General features: G+C 40.8%; 1 protein-coding gene across 5 annotated transcripts in view; it reads right to left on the bottom strand.

Moving 5' to 3' along the window:
• LDLRAD3 (low density lipoprotein receptor class A domain containing 3) overlaps positions 1–20,747 on the bottom strand; it is a 107,949-nt gene that overhangs the window by 37,654 nt on the left and 49,548 nt on the right. For 4 of the 5 annotated variants that reach the window (XM_077179984.1, XM_077179985.1, XM_054635673.2 and 1 more), the window contains exons 3-4: positions 16,387–16,512; positions 13,837–13,971 (exon numbers count right to left, since the gene is read on the bottom strand). In XM_077179984.1, coding sequence (XP_077036099.1) covers positions 13,837–13,971; positions 16,387–16,512 — 261 coding nt within the window. The remainder of the gene's footprint in view (positions 1–13,836; positions 13,972–16,386; positions 16,513–20,747) is intronic. The other variant, XM_077179986.1, reaches the window with a different exon arrangement.

The following is a 20,747-nucleotide window of genomic DNA, read 5'->3' as shown; positions in this document are numbered from 1 at the left end:
TAGAACAGAAAAACATGTGAGAGCTGCAGTTACAATAATCCCCCAGAAACAGTAATTAAATCCTCACAGCCTGAGGCCTTGAAATTTAGACTGAACAAAGCATAGCACAGTGTACAGGACAGGGCAAACTGAATTGTCAAGGTATGGTGATCCTTCTTGAAGCCTCTAACAAGGAAATAAGTGGAAAGAAGGACTCTGATATCTGCTCCACTCAGCATTCTTCCAAGCAGGGAGAAGTCTTGCTTGTATTAAGTTATCTTTGGTGCTTCATTATTTACCTCCTTTAAAGAAAACCCACATTGACATTATATAAAGGGTGATCTTTTCAAATTTGCCCAGGAGTACAGAACCTACTAGAAGTTGACCTTACTTGTGCATCTAAACATATGTTTTGGAAAAAAAAAAAAACACTTCATAATTTTTGGCTTTCTTATTGGGACAGAGCCATAGCACACGTAAAAGAGACACATTCCTTTCTCAATGTGAAAAGGGCAGAGGTGTGCAGCACCCTCTTCATTTCCTTGGCTTTCTCACTGCATAGTAAAAGTAGAAGGGAAAAAGGTATGGAAAAGAAAAGAAAGAAAAAGCAAAAAGCTAAAGAAGTCTGTCCAAATTATCAGGAGAAGAGACAGAATATGATGTGATTGCAATTCCAGAGACAACTGCCATAAGATAAAATAATGGTTTTGGAGAGGCAGTCCTGCAGCCCCTGGAAAGGAACAAATTGAAGAAGTCTGAATAATTTTTTTCCTCTCCCCTATCTCCCACTGAAAAACTTGGGGAAGAGCACAGCAGAGAACTCCACCCTGTTACGCATGACAAAGACTTGTGGTTGAAAAAAGCCAAGGGAGACTTTTCTCTGAAGCATCACTCAGGGCAGTGAGGGATGCTTCTGGACAACTGCTGGCAGCAGCCTGAGCTCAACCCAGCTGCAAAGGCTTCTTCCCCCTCCTCCCTTTTAATGTATGAGTGGGCAACAGTTCCTGCTCTGCACCCCAATCTCTGCAAAGCCACGTTTGCTGCTGCGTGCTGCATGTGGCTGGGGTTGGCCAAAGGCTTGCCCCCAGCTTACACTCCAGAAGCAGACTATTAACCCAGTTCTTGTGGAAACTTCCTCCTCCAGCAGATGTTTAATGCAGTAACTTCTTTCAAGACATTCCCCCCACCACCTCCTTCCACTGCAAGGGTTTGGTTCTGGTGTCCAAAGGGAAGGTACTGCAGCCAACAAACACACCTCATGTCAAAAGCATCAGGACACTGCCCCCACCTAGCAAACCACAGGCAGGGAACTGCTAGCAGCATCAGAGAAACTCATGACATATGCTATAAATCATGGCCATAAAATACAAGCAGTACAAATAATATGGTAAAAAAGGCAGAAAGGAAATTCCTGCTCTAACAGCTATAGCACAACCAGAGCAGAAACTGACTCCTTTTCTCACCTGATTGTGAACTGCAGACACCACTAAACTTACACTAAATCTCTGCTGAAAGAAACACACAACTGCTATGAATACTGCCAGCTGGGAATGTTCTTGTAGAGGGCCACTGTCTGGCAATCTCATTGGAGAGAAGAGATGTGGTCCAGAGATGGAAGAGAAAAGAACTCATACCCAGTCTTCTCAGGGAGATGTGTGATTGCTCCCTCCTGTGGGTTTTGAGTGTTTTCTTATATTTGTTTATATTTTAAACCTAGATGATCTCCTGCTCCTCCAAAGTGACACTAAAATAGGAGAACAATGATTATGTAGGAGAGATTTACCTGAATAGGGCAACAAAATTTTGTGATGTTTTAACTAGCGGTAGTAGAGTGAAGTCTGGCTATGGCTTAGTGCAAAGTTCCCCTTGTCTAACACATTCAGAAAAGGCAAAAACAAAGGTGTGACAAAAAAGCAAGATGCAAAATTTGAAGACAGAAAGAAACTAAAGCAAATAAACAGAAACAAATGAGGAAAAGCCCCTGATGTCTTACAGGAAAGAAGGCAAATTAAAAAAAAAAGCTGGGGGGGGGGGGGAGAAGCACAAGTTTGACTTAATTTCTTTACTTAAAGAGTTTTTTCCAACAAAAGAAAGTAGAGAGTATGGTGAAGGTGAAATGATGAATGAAAGAGCACAGAAACAGGAGAAACAGGTTCAGTATGTTTCCTCTTCTCTGTATTTACACCAGGCTTTCTGGAAAGATTGACCATATTTTGCTGATGTACAGATAAGAGAGACACAAACCAAAAGCATTCAGGTACCTTCCTGGGAAATGCATTATTCAAAGGTTAACTCATTGCACAGTGGTTTTCCAGGTGCTTGGTTTCCACCTCAGACAGGCCATACAGCTTGCAGAGGCATCTGCTGGGATCTGTCTCCAAGATGTGGGCTCACAGCACCACATCTGCACGTTTCCTCAGGCACTTCCAGCCAGCACTCCTTCACATGCGGAGTCTTGAATTACGTCCACCTTGGCCAGGAAGGCACTCCCTGAATATTTTCTTGCAATTATCAGTCATGGCTAGAACCTGATCTCATATGGCTGCCAACTAACCATCAACTGGGATTTACATATCAAGAGGTGCAAAAAGTAGTCTGGAAAACAAGGGAGAGGCCAGCAGTGGCTTCTACAAACACTCAGTGATTCAGTCACATGCGCTGTGAATTCAATGAAAAAAGCAAGATTTTGGGCTCAGGATTGTAAACCTTGGCAGCTAATTCATCACAAAACTGATCATGTGTGCAGATGAACAGCATGTTACTACCACCTCAGTCTTAATTATAGGAGCTGCCTCCCACACAACAGCAATTGACAAGACCGTGGCCCACTGGCCCTTTCATAAAATGCAATTAAAAAAAAAAAGAAAAAAAAAGGAAGGAGGAGCACAGCTTAAGCCTCTACCTGTGATGTGCAGCTGTGCAGTACTATTTGCACAGTAAGTTCTGCTCACTGCCACCAGGCCTCATCTTTTATCACAACAGCTGCTTCCATCCTCTCATTCCTGCTGCAGCCTCCCTGTCTGAGCCCATCTCTGAAGAACCTCGTTATCAAACCTATCCCAAACACAGCTGTTCCTATCTGGTCAGACAAATTCTGCTTTAATAGCAAGTAAAAACAACAAAGAAAATCAACCTGGAATTTGTTCAGTTTTGAATGGAACATATGGTCTTCTCATTCCCCTTTTTGTGGTTGATCACAGTTGACCAGTTTCTAAGCAAGGACACAACTTCCCTCACAGCACTGCATTCCTGAAATCACATACTTATTGTTTTCTAATTCTACAGTATGAAATAAAAAAATTAAATTTGATGGTGACTTACTGTAAAGACCCATATGATATTCCCTTGCAGTATTCCCACAACTATTGATTCTTACAAGTATCAGCACAAGGTATCTTGCAGAGCTTCCATTTTAATTGCACATAATGTTCCCTTTCCCTCAAACTAACTCCAAACCACATCCTCACAACCAGTCAGCCAGGCTCCAGCCAGCATGGACTTTGAAGTCGACTGACTAAACAGTTCAAGTTTTAGTTCAGAAAACCTCAGAGGTCTAGGATTTGTGCTGCAGCACAGTTCTTAGTCTTCTGTAGTGAACCATAAACACTATTTGCAGTGAAAAAAACACCTCAAAAAGTTTTCAAGTGTTTTCCTAACAGCCATTGCTAAATCAAGGCTGGTGTTTGCTTGCTATTCAGCATGAAGGAGGCAGAGGGAAATGACAATCTACAAAAAAACACTTGAACAAATGGAACAAGTTAGTTTTTAATTCCCACAGGTAACACATTTCCTGCCTCTTAACAAAAACACCAGATCCTCAAAATTATGTCCACTTAAGAGCTCAATAATAATTGCATTTACTCTAGCGCATTAATGCTGTTAGAAGCTTTGAAGATGTACTTCAGCACCAATGACCAGACTGAGGCTGGTGTACTGCAGCTGACTGACAAATTCAGAAATTATGAATAATGTATTTTCTTCAACTGGCTTAATAGTATTTTACACACCTTTTAAAAGTTGAAAGTTTGGTATTTTTCCCATGCAAAATAGAGATGAGGCATACAACCCAGACTCCCCAAGGTTATTTATCACACCAGTAGCAGTGAGCATCAGACAGCTCCAGCTGCTGCCACCTCTGTGCTCAGGACACGAGAACAGGCACTCCCAAGTGTCCCTGCCTTCAGCCACGTTAATGGAAGCACTATTTAATCACAGGATGACACAGCATATGTCACAGTTGAGACAGCCATAGTACACAATTTCAGAAAGCTTCAATCCATACAAAATAACACCTCACCACATCAGAAGGCTTCAGGTATCTACCCATACAGAGCAACTTCACTTCAGAAGGCTGCAAGCATCTGCTTCTCTTGTTCTTTAGCCTAACCTTTTATACCCCTCATGTTCATGCACTGCATCTGTGTGCCCTCTGCTCCCTTTGGTGATTGGTCAGTGCCCCTGGGCACTCCATGGCTCACTGCTGTCAATGCTGCTCACCTGCTCCTCACAGCTGTACCCATTGGGCATGAGGCAGGGCTGCAGTCCCGCCCCAATTACCACAAACGGTGTCCCTACAATAGGGCATATGTATCAACAGGAGTTCTGAACCCAGTGCTTCCACTCACCAGGTTGTGACCTCCCTTAATAGCCCATACCTGTTTGGACATCTGAACTGAACAGAGATGCTAAAAGCACTTTATGGCACCATACCCTTCACACTTGTCCCCCTGCTCACTCTCCAGGTTTTGTAATATAGAGTCTATGCAAACAGCAAACAAATAGAAAATTAATTATTCGGCTTCTAATTTGCATTGCATGTTGATGTTTATGTAATTGAAAACCATACAATTACTTTATGTTTTAACATCCCTCAAAAATATGGATTTTTAAACACAATGCTTTACAGCAAATTAGCACCAAAAATCTGGTAACGTGAGATGGGAGCACGAGTTACTTTGCCAAGCTGAGGGAACAGCTTGAACACTAAATACCGGTGTGATGTCTCTCATCACTTCACAATTTTCAGCAGGCTGAAGAAAATCCGCTGCAGTTCCCAGCTTTGCTAGGAAGCCCGATCAGACTCTGCGACACAAGTCTGAATGCAAGAGCAACAGAGAAGGAAAATCTAGAATTCAACAGCCTCATCCTTCACACATTTACAGGTACTGAAATGCTTGGCTGAGGATGAATCTCAGCTTAATCTAAAGCCTGGCAAGAAACTTCCTTTTCCATGATAATCCATTTACTCATCAAGTTTCATTTGGTAGTTTTAGATCAGGCAGTATGAAATACCTTTCTCTGGAACCCTGGCTGGCAACTGGCTTGGGCTTTAAAGCCATCCTCAAGCAATGTGTGCTCCAGTGAATACAGCACACTGGCATAGCAACTTAAGCGTGATCTACAATAAAGAAACAAATGCTTTCAGCTGCAGAAAGTTAATGCTTCCATTGACCTGGCTGGGACCAGCACATGGAAGGAGTGGGCATGAAGATCAGTAAGGCCTGGTAGATACATTTTGAGATTGGTATCACCTCAGTGATTTGGCATCCCCCACAATTCAGTTTTCCATACCTTTATTTGTCCTATAGGATGATATAAAATCATATTTTCTGTAAGGCAGAATAAAACTGCAGATATGCTTGCACAGTGAAGTGAAACCACTTAGAGAAAAACAGGAACCACCCTAAACAAGGATTTCTCAAAGTAATAGAGACAAACTGCCAAGGTCTGTTGAGGTCCTGCACTCATGGGATCACCTGCACTTCTAGGGACAATTCTGCATTTCTACCTGCTCTCCTCCCTACAAAGCAAGTGCATTGCAGCAGCACAGATTCCAGCTAAAGGGACATCTGGCTAACCTGGAACCACTGACCTTGTTGTTGTTGAGCAAATGTCAGTTAAACTTCTCTCAGCAGAGCTTGGTAACCCTGCTCTAGGGGACTGTCTACACTGAAAACATACTGCTTTAGGTCAATCACATAATTGGCTATGTACTAAACTGCTACACAGTCTGAGTGGAGACCCTTTTACATCTGGCCACGTTGGCTCTGCTTGAGGCTTTAGCTTTGCGTAAGAACACACATACAAGCTCAGCCAGAGCTCACATGCCACAGATAATTCCCAGATATAACTGAAGTAGTGAAAATATACAGATTTTAACCACATGCAAAACTATTTACAGTTGGGGACAAAGTTGCAGCCTGACATTTTAGGAGCCACATCTTCCAACTTTACTCTTGGCAGCTGCAGGTGGAAAAAAACCAAACCAAAATTAAAAAACTACCCCAAAGTCAGACACTCAGGTAGCTAAGATCTGTTTCCCCCCCACACCACACAGGTATATGCAACAAAACTGGTCTTCTTGCCAATTCCAGTGCTGCATAAAAAACCAGTCAAACTTCTTAAAAGAAAGAAAGGGACAATGGTGCTCTCTGCCCAAGTCCCAGTGCAAACTGCTGAATGCAGCCACCTTCCTCAATAATTCATCTTGGGAAATCATTTCTAACCAGTGGTTACAGACATGACCATGCCAGACCAAGATTAATAAAGGCACTGAAGCATAAATTAACCTCATACTTTTTGCTGACCTTGGTTAATGCACACAGGTCTCAAAGCTAGATTTAGGCTAAAGCATTATTACTATCAGAGATTAATGCCACTAATCAGGCTAAACAGCAAGGTTTAACTAAAAGTGCAGGGTTGATGGGGGCAGACCTGGTGGGAGAGCCATGCAGACCAGCTCCCAGCTGGGCTTGAAAGTAGAATTACAGGCTGGGGCAGGCCAGTGATGAATGAGGGTTAGAACATGAAACAGAAGACACAGCCAAGCCAACTCCCACTCTGCTACTGAGAGTGTCTCTTCAGTACTTAACCCAGGAAATCTTTGTGGAGGCTCTTCCATGACAAATGTTTGCTATGACAACTCCCATTTTCCAACAAAAAAGGTACAGTTGCCCCTGTACTGAAACTGCAATAACAGAAGGTTTCATTTTAAATACAAATGCTATAATCATTTCCTATGGCAACTATAGAAAATACACTTGGTCATCTTACCTGGAACTGATTTTGTTTCACAGCAAGTCAAAGATTAACATCTGTGCCTTTTATGTAGATTTCCCCCAGTGACAGCAAAAAGACTTGGGTCTGGCACCTAGAGTCCAGCAACAGGAGCCTTTTGCTCAATTAGATCACACTGACATAATGAAAAGTTAATGCAAGTCAGCAGCCAGGGCATGTCAATACGTACAATGTACTTCAAACACCAACACAAGATTATAAACTTGTGGAAAATGTATTTCACAGGAATTTATTTTTTTTAACTAATGAGAGCTCAAGAGATAATTTAATGAGCCTCAAGATCAATGGGGAAAAAGAATGTCCTTTATTTCACACTTGTCTTCCTCAAGTGTAACATTTTATAGCCTGTTTTTGAAGTTTTGAAGCACAGGCAATGAAACTGGATATCCATCTCATCACCTCTTTTGGGAACTTTTAATTAGACATAAATGCCACAAAGTGAAGGTAAGAATATCTGGACACAAGTGTTCAGAGCTCACATTTCATCTCTGCACAGGTGAGAAGACCCCATGCCTTTTCAAACTCAGTTCCCAGGTCTTCTCATCAGCTTGATGAAAGAAAAGTATCTCTGCACCTCCTGTTTTTGTAAGTAGCCTGAGAACTGCAATTTCAGTTCCAGCAACAAAAAAAAAACAACCAACCAAAATTAAAAATCATGGTGTTACAATAAAAGTCCAGTAAGGCATTCCAGTGAGACCAGCACTTCCATGATGGGAGTAAGCTGTGCCTTGAGGGAAGGCATTTTGAAGTATATCTGTCTAAAGAACATAGTTAACACAAGCTGGAAGCACAATGGTAGTTCTTCATCCTTACTATCTTCAAGGAATTGCTTTCAGGTCAAGGTGACTGTTGCCAGATCCTATTCTTCTTCCCTATCATCTCTGATAAAGCTGTTGGTAAACATGGTGACTCCCAGTGACACAGCAACCCATCCAAGATCATAAAACTGATTTTTACAGTAGCCAAGTCATCATCTGCTGGTAAATCTGAGCTTGAAGTCATCAAAGGTGAGCTGAGCAGGAGATTAGGTAAAGAGTCTGGACACCTCCCAGATCTAGAAATACCTTTTAAAGTAAGGTTGTTGCCCATTTGAAGACTTGGAGTCATTGCTTTTCTATTGCCACATCACAGTTCCTCTTAATAGAACATCTGTGCTCCAAGCAGGGGCAGCATAACATTTTGGCAGCATATCTTTTATTACTCTGCCAAAATGACAGGCCTGTAGAAGCAACATGCTGGTCTACAAGGAGACTATTCCTCATCTACATTTGCCTGTTCTGCAACAAAACCTTGTCATACTCACAAGCTCAAGGAGCTAAGAGGCATAGCAACTCAAATCCACTTGGACCTCTCCCTGAGGTCCCCACATCTATTTTAAACTGCTTTAATTCCAAAGCCTCCATGCACAGTGAAGTAGGAGTTCCTCTCTTGATCCCACTCAGAAGATACCATGTTTCTGAATAAGTCTGGGCCCATCTACAGTAATGGCTGGTTATTATCAGCTGTTCTTATCAAGGGATCAACAATCCATTTTACAAATGATGGGAGGCACAACAGACCACAGAGTCCACGTGCAGTCAAAATTAACCTAGAGATGAATTTGCCCATCACCTGAAAGGTCAGTACCAACCACATGAACACCTGCCTCCCATAGCTCACCCCACCTGTTAGACCCCACGTTAGTCCCAAATGGATACATTTCTTCCATGACAAGAACCTTCTCAAATAAATAATCTTTTGAGGAGAAAAAAAGGGAAAGAAGAAGCATGGATTCAGGGAATGAAGAAACACAGGAAAGAAAAAATTCACAGCTAACAAAACCATTTCCATTAGTAAGTATTACAAAAGAAGGATATCAGAGAGCTAAATATGGTCAGGCAAAGCCTTCATTTAATAAAACATTCAGTGACATTTTATTTGTGTCCTTCTTTATGTTTCTGCTTTTATTCAGTCTGCCTCTGAGTATTAAATTCCTGCTGCAGGCTGAATCTGGGCTAAGATTATGCATAATAATTGCAACTTGAGCTTCAGTTTACAAACTGAGACAATAATGAGTCAGAGAGACTCAATAAAACTCTGTATACAGACAGGATCAGACTACAAAGCCTTGGGATGTCTAAGTGATACCACAGCATTTGGGAATTTCAGAATTTCAATTTATCATGTGCAAAGAGCTGGTTACAAGCTCCACACAGAGCAGGATGTTCTGGGAGCTATTTGTGCTTCATAAACTAGGTTTTGTTGTATTTCATTGAAATTTAGAGTACGTGCGTTCCACTTAGCTGTCAGTTCTAAAACCCACTTTGCATTGCAACTCAATCATGCAAACAGTAGCAACGGCCTTGGTGCTTACTTCTACAGCCAGCCTACTTTCAGCTTTGCCTATAACTTAATCCACAGAAATTATCATCACAGAATTCATATTATCACTTAAAGATTCATTTTAGGAAGTCATCATTTTGAATGATTGTCCTCTTATTCGACACAGGTCAGATTTTTTACTATATACTACGCTGACAAGTTTTATATAAGCAATTCATAAATGCCCCAGAGAAAAGAACAGAGACTTCTAAAACTATGTATGCTTCTGTTTTAGAATACTGGGGTATATAAAAATCATAATGCAAATTCAATGAAAAGATACACAAAAAATAAAAGGAGGAGGTATCCACATGGACAGCAGTGGACATTACCAAATAGACAGAACAAGAATTAACTTCTGAACATTTGCAAAACATTTGGTTTATAAGGTGACCACAACAGTACTGTTTGCAAACAACTGCAGAGCTAGAATTTCAGGAATATAACTTAAGTCAAGAGCCTCTCTTTACAGTAGCAGACAGAGTGAATACAGACTAGCAGCAATAAAACTCTCTTTCCTAGGCAACGGGGTTAAAGCTACTAAAGGTATTTAGCAACTTAGATGGAGAAAAAAGAAGGGCTGTGAAAGAAAAACGGGTTTGAATTAAACTACCCAGTATGCTTTTGTTAGCATTGAAGTCTTCTAAACTAAAACTACAAAATGGAGGAAAAGAAGAACTGTGAAGACACATTTAGATTAAAAAACATCCAAACTAATTAAGAGAATAAATTAAACACAGTCCTTGAGCTGAACAAATTTATATGGTTGTTGGAAGATACTGAAAAGGAGTAATTCCTTCCAGATTGAGTGGATGCCTGTCACAGAACAGGAAATCCCCCCAGCAACAGACAGGCCTGAGGAGTACACCCAGAGTAGATGCTATGAATGATTAAGATTAACTCTGTCAGCTAAATAGAAGCATAGGAGAAAAGTGTATGGGGGAGAGAAACTTTCCTCTGAATTGAGATCAAAAAACACAGAACAGGAGCAGAAATTTCTAATCACTGCTGGTTTTGTTAAACCTGGAGTAAAGCCCTAGAAAGAACAGTTCTTAAGTAATTCATGTATTTGATTGGTATGGATAATCCAAGCAATTATGACTTCCATCCAATCCCAAAACTCAAGCACATACTTTGATGAATATATCGCATTCCGGATTAAGGGAAATATTGTGCCATGCTACTTCACTGCTGGAAAACTGAGATGACCAAAGTATAGCTGGAGTGGGATTAAAAGAATTGGTCTGAAGTTCATCATGACAGTGACAAGAGCTACAGATAACTTCTGTGAGGAATTAGTGAATAATTCTTTGACTTGTTGCTAAATTGGCACTTTTTAATCTGACACTTTCCTCATGACACACAGACCTTTGTAAAATACACAACACTCAGTTACAAGTGGTAAGGAGAAAGGAGGACAGGAACATCCTCCAAAATTTGATGATCTTCTCATTTTCACAACTAAATCATGGGGCCCTCCCTCCTGTCAAATGAATCTGCTCTTATTTGTGACTAAAATTAATCTTTATAAATGCATGTCTTCAGGTTCATCTCAAATTGCAGCATGCTAGCAAAGCTGTTATTCATTGAGGATGGCACATTTTGAAGTGTTCCATGTTAAAGCTGGGTCAGTACTTTTTCAGTAGGAGGCCACATTCCCGTTTTCCTCATCTGCAGAGTGACCCTTCTTGACTGAAAGGATCCTTACGCATGGAGGAGTATCTGACACAAACCAAACTGATACACTACTGGAGCTCTGCAGTAATGACAGCAGGATAAAGGAGGCCTTTGAAGTTCATGGAAGAGCAGGAAGAGGTGATAATTTAAAAAGCTTGTCAGTATACCCAAGAGCAGAAGGAGAGCAAAGTAGCAATTAATAATTCACGCTTCTAATTCCCATGTTGTCATAGTATCTCAAAACAGTTTGCAAACATTGATTAAGTCTAATGGCATGCCCCTGAAGCAGACAAGCACAGCTGAAGCTCTATTCCTACCAGTCAGGATGGCACTCTGGGAGCATTTCCTTTAGCTGATCTATGCCCTCTCTTTCCCATCTGGTAAATGGTGATGACACTATCATGCAGTGGTTCAGAAGCTTAGTGACTTCTAAATCAACACATTTACAGATGGAAAAACAGCACACAAGGACAATCTCATATGTCAGATTACACTCAATTACACTGAACTAAAGCTACCACATTTGACATAACACAGAAAGTGGGAAGAAACCCCTCTATCTTCATTTTATAACACCCTACAGATTTGCCTTGCTCTGTCCCTAAGCACCCTCAGCACTTGAGTTCTAGTTAATGACCAGGATACTTGGGTACTGTGTGAACACGAACACATTGTAATTACAGTAATTAGATCTGCTGTAGAAAGAATTGTGAGAAATTAAAGACTGTCCACAGTAGCATCTAATTCCCAATTAACACAAAGTAGTTGCTGTGTTTGCAACCCAGGACAGACATTACCATAGCTGCAAGCTCCAGAGGGAATCGTCAGTTATACTCAGATGGGAAGCAGATGAACACATCACACTGTTTTAATCCTGGCTTTGAAAGACAGGTACCCACACATTGTCCACTTACAGACTGTGAAACAGCAATTCAGGGAGGCTCTGAGCTGCCAAAGGGAAAAGCCAATTACACAGGTTCCCCACAACCAGCATTTCACTGTGGGAACTCCTCATTCCCAACCCCATACTTTGATCATTGCTTTTTTAAATTAGCCCACAACCATGGCTGTTCTTGTCCTAATGGAGAGAGTTTCTTCTTCCTTGTTTGGGTCTCTTTCACACATTTAATCAGAAAGAATTACTTTGCTTACCCTCTTACTAGTCTAACATTTCCAGAAGGACCAAATATGAAGACAAAAGTAACAGCTTCATGAAATACAGCTCTTTTCTTCTCTTGAGCCTGACAGTCAGTTCCAAAAGCAGATTGTCATGACAACAAACAACCTGGAGGCAATCCAGCCAATTAATCTGCACAGGAAGCAGTCATCCCAATCTAAGAGAATAGCACTGCTGTTTTAAGCTTCAGAAGCCAAAATAAAGAAGAGAGAAAGCAAAAGAAACCTTACCACCCACATGAATGTGATTAGGCTGCCCTAGAGCTGCAGTGAAGAACAGCCCAGCCCTGGGCACGTGCTAGGCCCTCGGCAGCCCTTTCGTCCCACTCCCGACAGAGCAGGGGCAGGCCAGCCCCTCTCCAAGGCTCTGCTCTGAGCACAGCTGCGTTCCCAGGCTGTGATGTAGCTCAGCACGCAGAAGAGTCAGCAAGGTGATCCCCCCAACCTTGACATGTGGAGCCAAGAAAAGAGCTCATAGGTTAAGCAGAGGTATGACACAGATGAGTCTGTCACACACCACTGCTATAAACCCCTGTTTTGTTAGCATTGCTTTTGTGTGTTCTTCCTCTTCCTCTGTGAGTTGTCAAGAATATTTATCAGCTCAGGATTATTTTTTATCAGCATCTTAAACTCAGGATTATTTTATTTTCCACAAAGGACTAATTTGTCAGTGCAAGTCGATAGTAAAGTAATTGTCCTTCAATTTCACTAATTACAACTTTCTTCATATGCTGCTTTATCTCTCTTCATCTGTCCTGCTTTCTACAGGCTGAAGCACACCACATCTCCCCTGAAAATATCCACATCTCCCATATTTTTTCTACTCTGGCTTCTTGGTAGTAAGTCAGACATTAAAATGTTTAGCAACAGATGCCCAATACACACTGTTTGTTAATCTCAAGTCATTCATATATACTTCTTGTTTTATAAAATACTGTGGGGTATTAAGTAACAGAAAACAAAACTGAAAAACACTACCTTATAGTGTTTTTCAGGCTAAATGATAGGTTAAAAAGAATAAAAATGTCACTGTGTTTTGAGATTCTCCCAAGACTCAATACACAAAAATTTTCAAATAAAAATTTTCTTCCCTGTCTTCAGGAGAAGGGTAAGAATAAATGCTTTCATTGTAGATCTGTCCTGAAGTTAAACATATCTTTCAGAAGGTAACTGAGCAATGAAGATCTAAAGCTTTAAGCATACACAAGATTTACTCATCCGGTAAACAGATAGATTCACTTCCAACTCAAGTTTTACTATCAAGCCCCCCGGGTCCAATCCATCTCCCAGAAGTACTAAATGGATTCCCAGCAACTTCAGTGAGCACTGGATCACAGATTACAAGTGCTTCCAGCAAAAGTGTATTTTTACTAACCTGAAAAAATGCCACTCTTCTGAGCACTGAGAATGCAATGTATGCATGTGCACACTCTCTACACATTTCACTCTCACTATCTGCAGTGCTAGCCAACACAGAGCCAGCCAAGAGAATAGTATTTTCAGCTGAGCCTGTTCTGTGTTGAGTTGGTATAATGCTGCAGAAGAGAATAAAACCCCTGTGCCTACCTTGAGGGCTTTCACAGCTTTCTTCATCGCTGTTGTCTTGGCAGTTATTTTGACTGTCGCACACAAAGCTTTTATCAATGCAAAGACCATTTTTACAGTGGAATCGGGCAGTAGAGCAAAGCAAGGGATTTGCTGCTGCAAAAAGAGAAAGTGAGACCTTCCATTAGGAATTCTCTTGCTCAGGCAGTTAAATAGCTGATAAGCATCAACCACAGGTCACAACTCAACAGCTGGTCAATTCGCTGAGTATGTGGGAGTAACCTGGCAATCAAAGCAGCCCTGGCTCTCTAACCAGGGAGAGCTGAAACTTCTAATTTATGCAAGATTCATTACAATTAGCAGAGATTTAGCCCACCCACAGTTGTAAATAAGCCTTCTGTTCATTTTCATGAGGGCCCAATCATGATCACTGTTCCACATTTGCTCACACTGAAGACATATGGAGGGTAGAACTGCCTACCATAAACACTGCCTGTTGATTCCTATTACAGAAGGCTCAGTTTAGCTGAAGTTTCATATTATAAGACAACAATTTTGACTGAGAACTGCTAGGCAGTGGTTTATTTACCTCTGATTCTCTTCCCCATTCTCCTCACTATTTTGAATTGATATAACAGCAATGTTAAAATCTCTCAGCCTCTCACTGTTTGAATTTCAACTCCTTTTCCAGGAACAATGTTTACACCCTTCATACACGTCATAAATAACCATATCCTTCAAAACAGTCATCACTTAGCTGAGATATGCATAATTTAGCTGGTTTTAATATCTACTAATGAATCAATCTCTGTCCTTTAATACCTCTTGGCACTCTTCTCTGAACTTCAAACAGGTTTTGGTAATGGGGTGACTGAAACAGAATGCAACTTTCCAACTGAAAATTTTTAAAAGGCTGCTTAGATGCCCTATCAAACTGCTTCTCTGCAACAATAATGAAGGGGATTTGTTTCCAAATACTAACTGGCTTCCATTTTTTTGTCTTTAAAGTAAAAGCTACATTTAAATTTTTTTTTTAAAAATAAAGAAATAAATAAAACTTTAAAGTCTTATAACTGCATATAACCTGCAGGAAAAATAACAAAAACTACCAATTTCTCCAGCTCCCCAAGAGTTTGTTTAGCATAAACATGCTAAAACTCCTTTGGTTTGAAACTCCTGCACACTTGCATAGCACACTGATTTTTGAGGTCACCTCAGAAGCTAAATGATTGTCCCTCTACATAAGCAGTAACTAGACATTTAGACATGCTAAAAACACCAAGTGCCTTACTGGCATAGAATAATGGGGAGATCAGTAGCATGTTATCATCAGCTTTAAGGTCCCATTAGAGCTACATACTACAAGCTCACAGGAAATTGTGCCATTCCTAATGAACTCCATAAGCTGGTGCACTTTCAGTTGAGACCAGCCACTTGTCAGTCCACCACCTTAAGGATATTCAAAGCACTTTTGTCAAGTCTTATTTTTAGTCCACGTGTTCAAGCATAACCCAGAGTAATTTCCTTAGCCGTCAATGCTTCTTTGGCTTCACTTTCTCCTCAGAAATGCTGACTCCTTGCCACAGCCACACAGTCCTTGCAGGGTCCAAACCAGACTCTCCAGGACAACAACAGATGCCACCTTGAGAGGTTCACGCTGTGGAAGCACACCAACCACCAACAAGAAATGCAAGTCCTCCACCAAGCAGACAGTGACAGATCACGCTAAAGATTGCCCCTTTTGTTATCTTTGAAAGCTGCTGTCTGTTGTCCTCCTCCTGACCTTCAAAAGTCATTGAAAACAAAACCTCAGCATGCCTCTGACAGGAGAATGAGCAAGTATTTTGCTGCAAGCTTTCACCTAGAGACCCATGCTTTTACCAGCTCTTGATAGTAACAACAGAGCTGCTGGATTCAACATAACGCTTCCCTACTGCTACGCTATATCCCTGCTAGACTTACAGATACAAATGGATCTGTGTAGCCACATGCAGAGGGTTTAGCCCAAAACAAGCAGTACTTCAGATCATCTCTCTGCTACAACCTCCCTGCTGCTGTGCATTGGCAGGCATGTCTGGCTTCAAGAATCTGCCTCTCCTTCCAAGAACCTGTTTCACTAAATATACCATTATTTGCTTTTTGTTGTTTGAGAACATGTATAAACAGAGAAACTCAGATGCACTGATGGCCAAATACATCATATTCTTCAGTGACATGAAACAAGCAAGTAAAAATGGAACAATTCAAATTCTATTTAATATTTGTCGAATCTGAATTACATCTGAGTACAGAGAATGTGTTCAAAGCAAACATGCAGCTTAAAACTAATTTCAGGGGCTTGTAGTAACACACAGCCATTATATACAAAGCAAGACTGAGGTGGACCTTAAAAAAAAAACAAACAGCAGACTAATTTTCATGAAGTGAAAAACCAAGGATCGTCTGGGTTGCAAATGACAAGGAGAATATTTGACTCAGAAATGGAAGGCTACTGAATGTTTCCTTTCTAAGTAGCATCAATCAGTTGAAATAAGCAGGAGTGCCCTCACTTGCAAGCAGGCTCCCACTTACTGCAGTTCTCCTCATCGCTGCCATCAGGACAGTCCTCGAAGCCGTTGCACCGGAAGCGGCCAATGATGCAGTGGATCCCACTGGCACAGGGGAAGAACGTGGCACCACATTTGGATTTGGCTTTTGCTGTGAGGAGAGACACAAGTGGGCAGAGGTGAGGGAAGCGATTTACAATGGTTAGAGATCCTGTTGCAGCAGTACAGTTAAGGGTGTTCTATGCAGTGCTGTTGGCACTGATGTTAGGTGCCTTACAAGCAAATTAGTGTCTTTGTGAGACTAAGAAACACAAGAGACCATCATAAAAATATTTTTCAGGCTGCAAACAAATAACACTGCCTTTATTTAACATGATTTATATAAAACAACCACTGTATCTCATGTTGCACAGCACAGCTACATTAAATACTAACAATAGCATCAAAATGTGTTTAACATGTGATTACAGAATCTCATTATGATCTCAAGTGCTACACATTTTTTACTTTACTGCACAGCCACTTTTTGTAGCAAGAGAACACTGCCCTCAGCCATAGTAATGCAGACAGTTCCACCACGATGCTCAAGGCAAGCACCAGTTAAGTACTGCAGTATCATATCACCAGCCTAGAACAAAACAACTCCCAGCAGAAAAAGCAATTTCACAAGACAAACGGTTACGTTTTTGCTTTTTCAAACTATCTCATGACTTGATAGACCACACCACAGGACACTGAAGACTTTGGACAGTCCACTCTAAAGCAAAGGCAGTCTCTGCAGGAAGGTGTGTATGGTGCAATAAGGTAACACCACTGATGGGAGAACATCAGGAAAGAAGCCAGATTCAGAGCTTGCTGGCCTTTTAAGCAAATGTTTCCTACTACTACACCAAATCTAAGGCATGCTTACAACTCACAAGTACCACAGCAAGAGGCAAGTTTTTTAATGTGGCCCTAAAGCACATCAATACACCAACCTGCACAGTTTTACAAAGCCAGGACAAGGTCAGGTACTATCAGTGTACAGACCAAAACAAGGTATCTAATAGGGATAAACAACATTCATTTGGAAGGAATCCTCTCTTCCAGGATTAGCTACTAAGTACAGCTGTAGCAAGGCTTTCTTCAGTCACTCAACAGAATGCATATAAATTGTTTTAAACCACAACTACAGTAATTCTCACTTGCTTTAGTGTCCTCCAAAATCAAGTTCTTGCAGTTCCTCTCTTACATGTTTTTCTTCATTTTATTAGTAGTTTTCAATTAGAATTATGAAGTAATTATGATAAAGTAAAATAAGATATATCACTAAATTGCATATATTCAACTACCACTTTTTCTGAAGACTATCCGAGGTCCACTTGGAGAAAAGAAAGTGAGCCATTACTTTGCAGAAAAAATGATAAATTACCCTGAAGTAGCCACTGTGCTTCACACCTCTGGCTATAGAAAACCATCAGCAGAGACATTTGAAGCCCCTGCAATTCTTCACACAACTTCAAAGAGCAGCTCCTGTGTTAGAATTCTGAGACAGACAGATCTCAGCTAAATAATTTAATAACCTCGAGGTGTGAGGCAACTCCCCAAAAATCTTTAAATAAAGGCAGAAAAACAAGCTCAGCAACAGATTCAGTGTCATCAAAGCAAACAGTCCATACTAATGCACTAACAAGCCAGCCAAGATGCTGCTGGAAGAGAGTGATAATAGCACACACATGTGAAGAGGTGCTCAATGTTTCACATGTTGTGCTTTTGTTGCTGTTTTCCTTTCTATAAGAGCTAACATCCTTCTGAAACCCCACAGTGAACACACTCCAAGTGCTTCTGGACAACTTATTTTAGAGATGTATTTTGAGCCAGAACAGTTCCAGAGGGGACAAAAGGAAGAAGTTCCAAGAGTTTCAAGAAGGAGAAGAAATAAGAAAAGAGGGAAGCAACTGTACTTCTGCCTCTGTTAACTTTTACTGGATTCCATTTCTCCAAGCAGGTTTACTCTCGTCACTTGGGGTCTGAATTCAGAGGCTATCAACTTTCTGGCAAATCATACTCAATGATGCTCTTGGTCCTTTTTGAAAATCTTGACTAATTAAGGCTTCAAAATTATTTACTTTTAACATTTTTAGCATGGACCATTCTCTTACTCTTGTAGCCTATTCTTCCCGACAGATTTCAGACCGTGAATTGTCAAAACCAGAGCCTCTGGCCCTCTGAAGAGGTCATGTGGCTGCACATTCCTAAGCAGAGTGAACGTGCAGCCAGAAGTGGCAGTGAGCTGTGCATGAACCCCATTTCAGGCATGACAGGCACAGGTCACAACATCCTCGGCTGCTCTGGCCCCAGAGGGTACAAAGCACATCTGCGACATTGCCTTGAGCTACCACAGTAAAGCCATAAGTAATATTTAATGTTTGGCCACACCTGGAAGAAAATCATGCTGGAATGACCAGGAACAAAACCAAGAGGTCTTTCTTCTGTATAAAACATATAGATACCCCACCAAAAAAGAGGGAGAAACTGTTCAGGACAATTATCTAAGATAAGTATTACTTAGATAGTTATACAATATTTAGTTAAACATTTTATGCCCAGACATCTTTCTATCTTCTCCTTGGGAGACAGCAGCCAGAGCACAAGAAAATTCTGGTTTAGAATAACTGTTCATAAAAAAACACATACTAGTAACCACAGACCAAAAACAAACAAGGAATTAAACACCTTCAAATTATCTCTAAGTTTCCCTTTTCTATAGTCCACTAGTTCTGTTTTGTTTTTTACTGAAGAGAAGGAAAAAATAACAAACAAAACTCAAATTCAATTCTCAATATTTGCAACAGACGTAACATATAAACCAATCCCAATTCAAACTCACACTTATATTAGAGACTCCAGGAATATAAAAGAGCATTTCAACCACCAAGGTGATTCACAAGTCAGTCAGTCGCTTACTAGACACAAGTCTTTCTCCCAAACAGAACTTAGTTTTCCAAGTTCCAATTCCAGACACAAAATGCATTTTTCATATGCTGTACACAAATGCAGAAAAAATTAGAAACCAGTAAAGGCTAAGTCCAAGTCATGTCCCCTGACTCTGGAAAACTCCACTGAAGAATTTCAGCTTTATTTCCAATTTGACATCCTTCTTGTCCCCTGGCATAGTTTTCCCAAGGTTTTCAAGTAAGTGTTTTTTTGGTCACTGCTCATAAAGTTCCTATGGAAAGGACAATAATTTCTTCCAGAGCAGAAATCTACCTTCCCATTCTGCAGGATCTCTGGAAATACTCTAAACACAAAGGGCTATCATTTTCCTCAGGTCTTTGGCACCCTAACAAGTAACAGATACATATACCAGGATCATGACAGCCTATAGCACATTCAAGTCATGTGCTGCACTATCCCAGCATTCCTCTGCAATTCCAGCTCCCATTTACGTGACTGTTACAAAAAGTTTTCTTCTCCTTTGCTCATCATTGTGTCTCCTACTGCACAGGTTAAGAGTTTTCAGACAGATCTGTATGTGAGAAGCTTTATATTTATCTAACAGCAGCTATCTATTTGGATATTTCAGCCTCAATAAGCTTTCAAGAACAGCACTGTTTTTGCAATCTATATTCTTCTCTGCTACACTTGGTTGAAACAGGCTCAGGATAATCAAGAATTACAGGGGTATCTGGAAATGACAGAATAGAAGTGAAAAAATGAACAGGTACATGTGGATTGTCTGACCTTATTTATCCAAGGTATTACAACCAGCTAAAGGAAAGGGAAGGGAGGAAGATGGTTGTTTTTAAAGGAACTTGCAGGCAAGTCCCCTTGAACCCATGTCTCCAGAAAGGAAGAAACCGAGAGACCACACATTGGACAGGAAGGGGTGAAATACAGCAAGAAAGCACAGAGCAACTTACAAAACTGTCACTCTGGATTCAAAATAACAAGTACAAAATACACCCCAAAAAACTGCCATTCAACCAATTTGTGAGCCTATGTCAAAAAAGAATCAATTCACTCCAGTTCCACTCTTCATTTGTTACCTGCTCATGGCAGAAGCAACCCATGACTGGAAGATTAATGTGAATCTGTATTTACATTACACAAAAGGGAATTGCCGTGGTATTTAAAAAGAGGCATCAGTGAACTACCATGAACTTGAGGAGCCTCCTATGACTCCATCACCCATGGGAAGAAATTGCTCTTCACTAAAATATTCTTTTCATCTCTTAAAATTGAAACATGAAGCAAATGGTGAAGGATGGTGGCAGAGGGCTGCTGGCCACAGTACAAGTTTGCCAAATGTTCCCTCCAGGTTGCTTCGCTTAAGTTAAAAAAAACTATTTTGGCAGTTGTACGTGCGAGTGCGTGAAGTCGCTCCTTATGCTACACAGAACCTAA

Source organism: Agelaius phoeniceus, chromosome 6, assembly GCF_051311805.1.
Source record: "Agelaius phoeniceus isolate bAgePho1 chromosome 6, bAgePho1.hap1, whole genome shotgun sequence".
NCBI classification, from domain to species: Eukaryota; Metazoa; Chordata; class Aves; order Passeriformes; family Icteridae; genus Agelaius; species Agelaius phoeniceus.
This window is presented reverse-complemented; position numbering and strand designations above follow the sequence as displayed.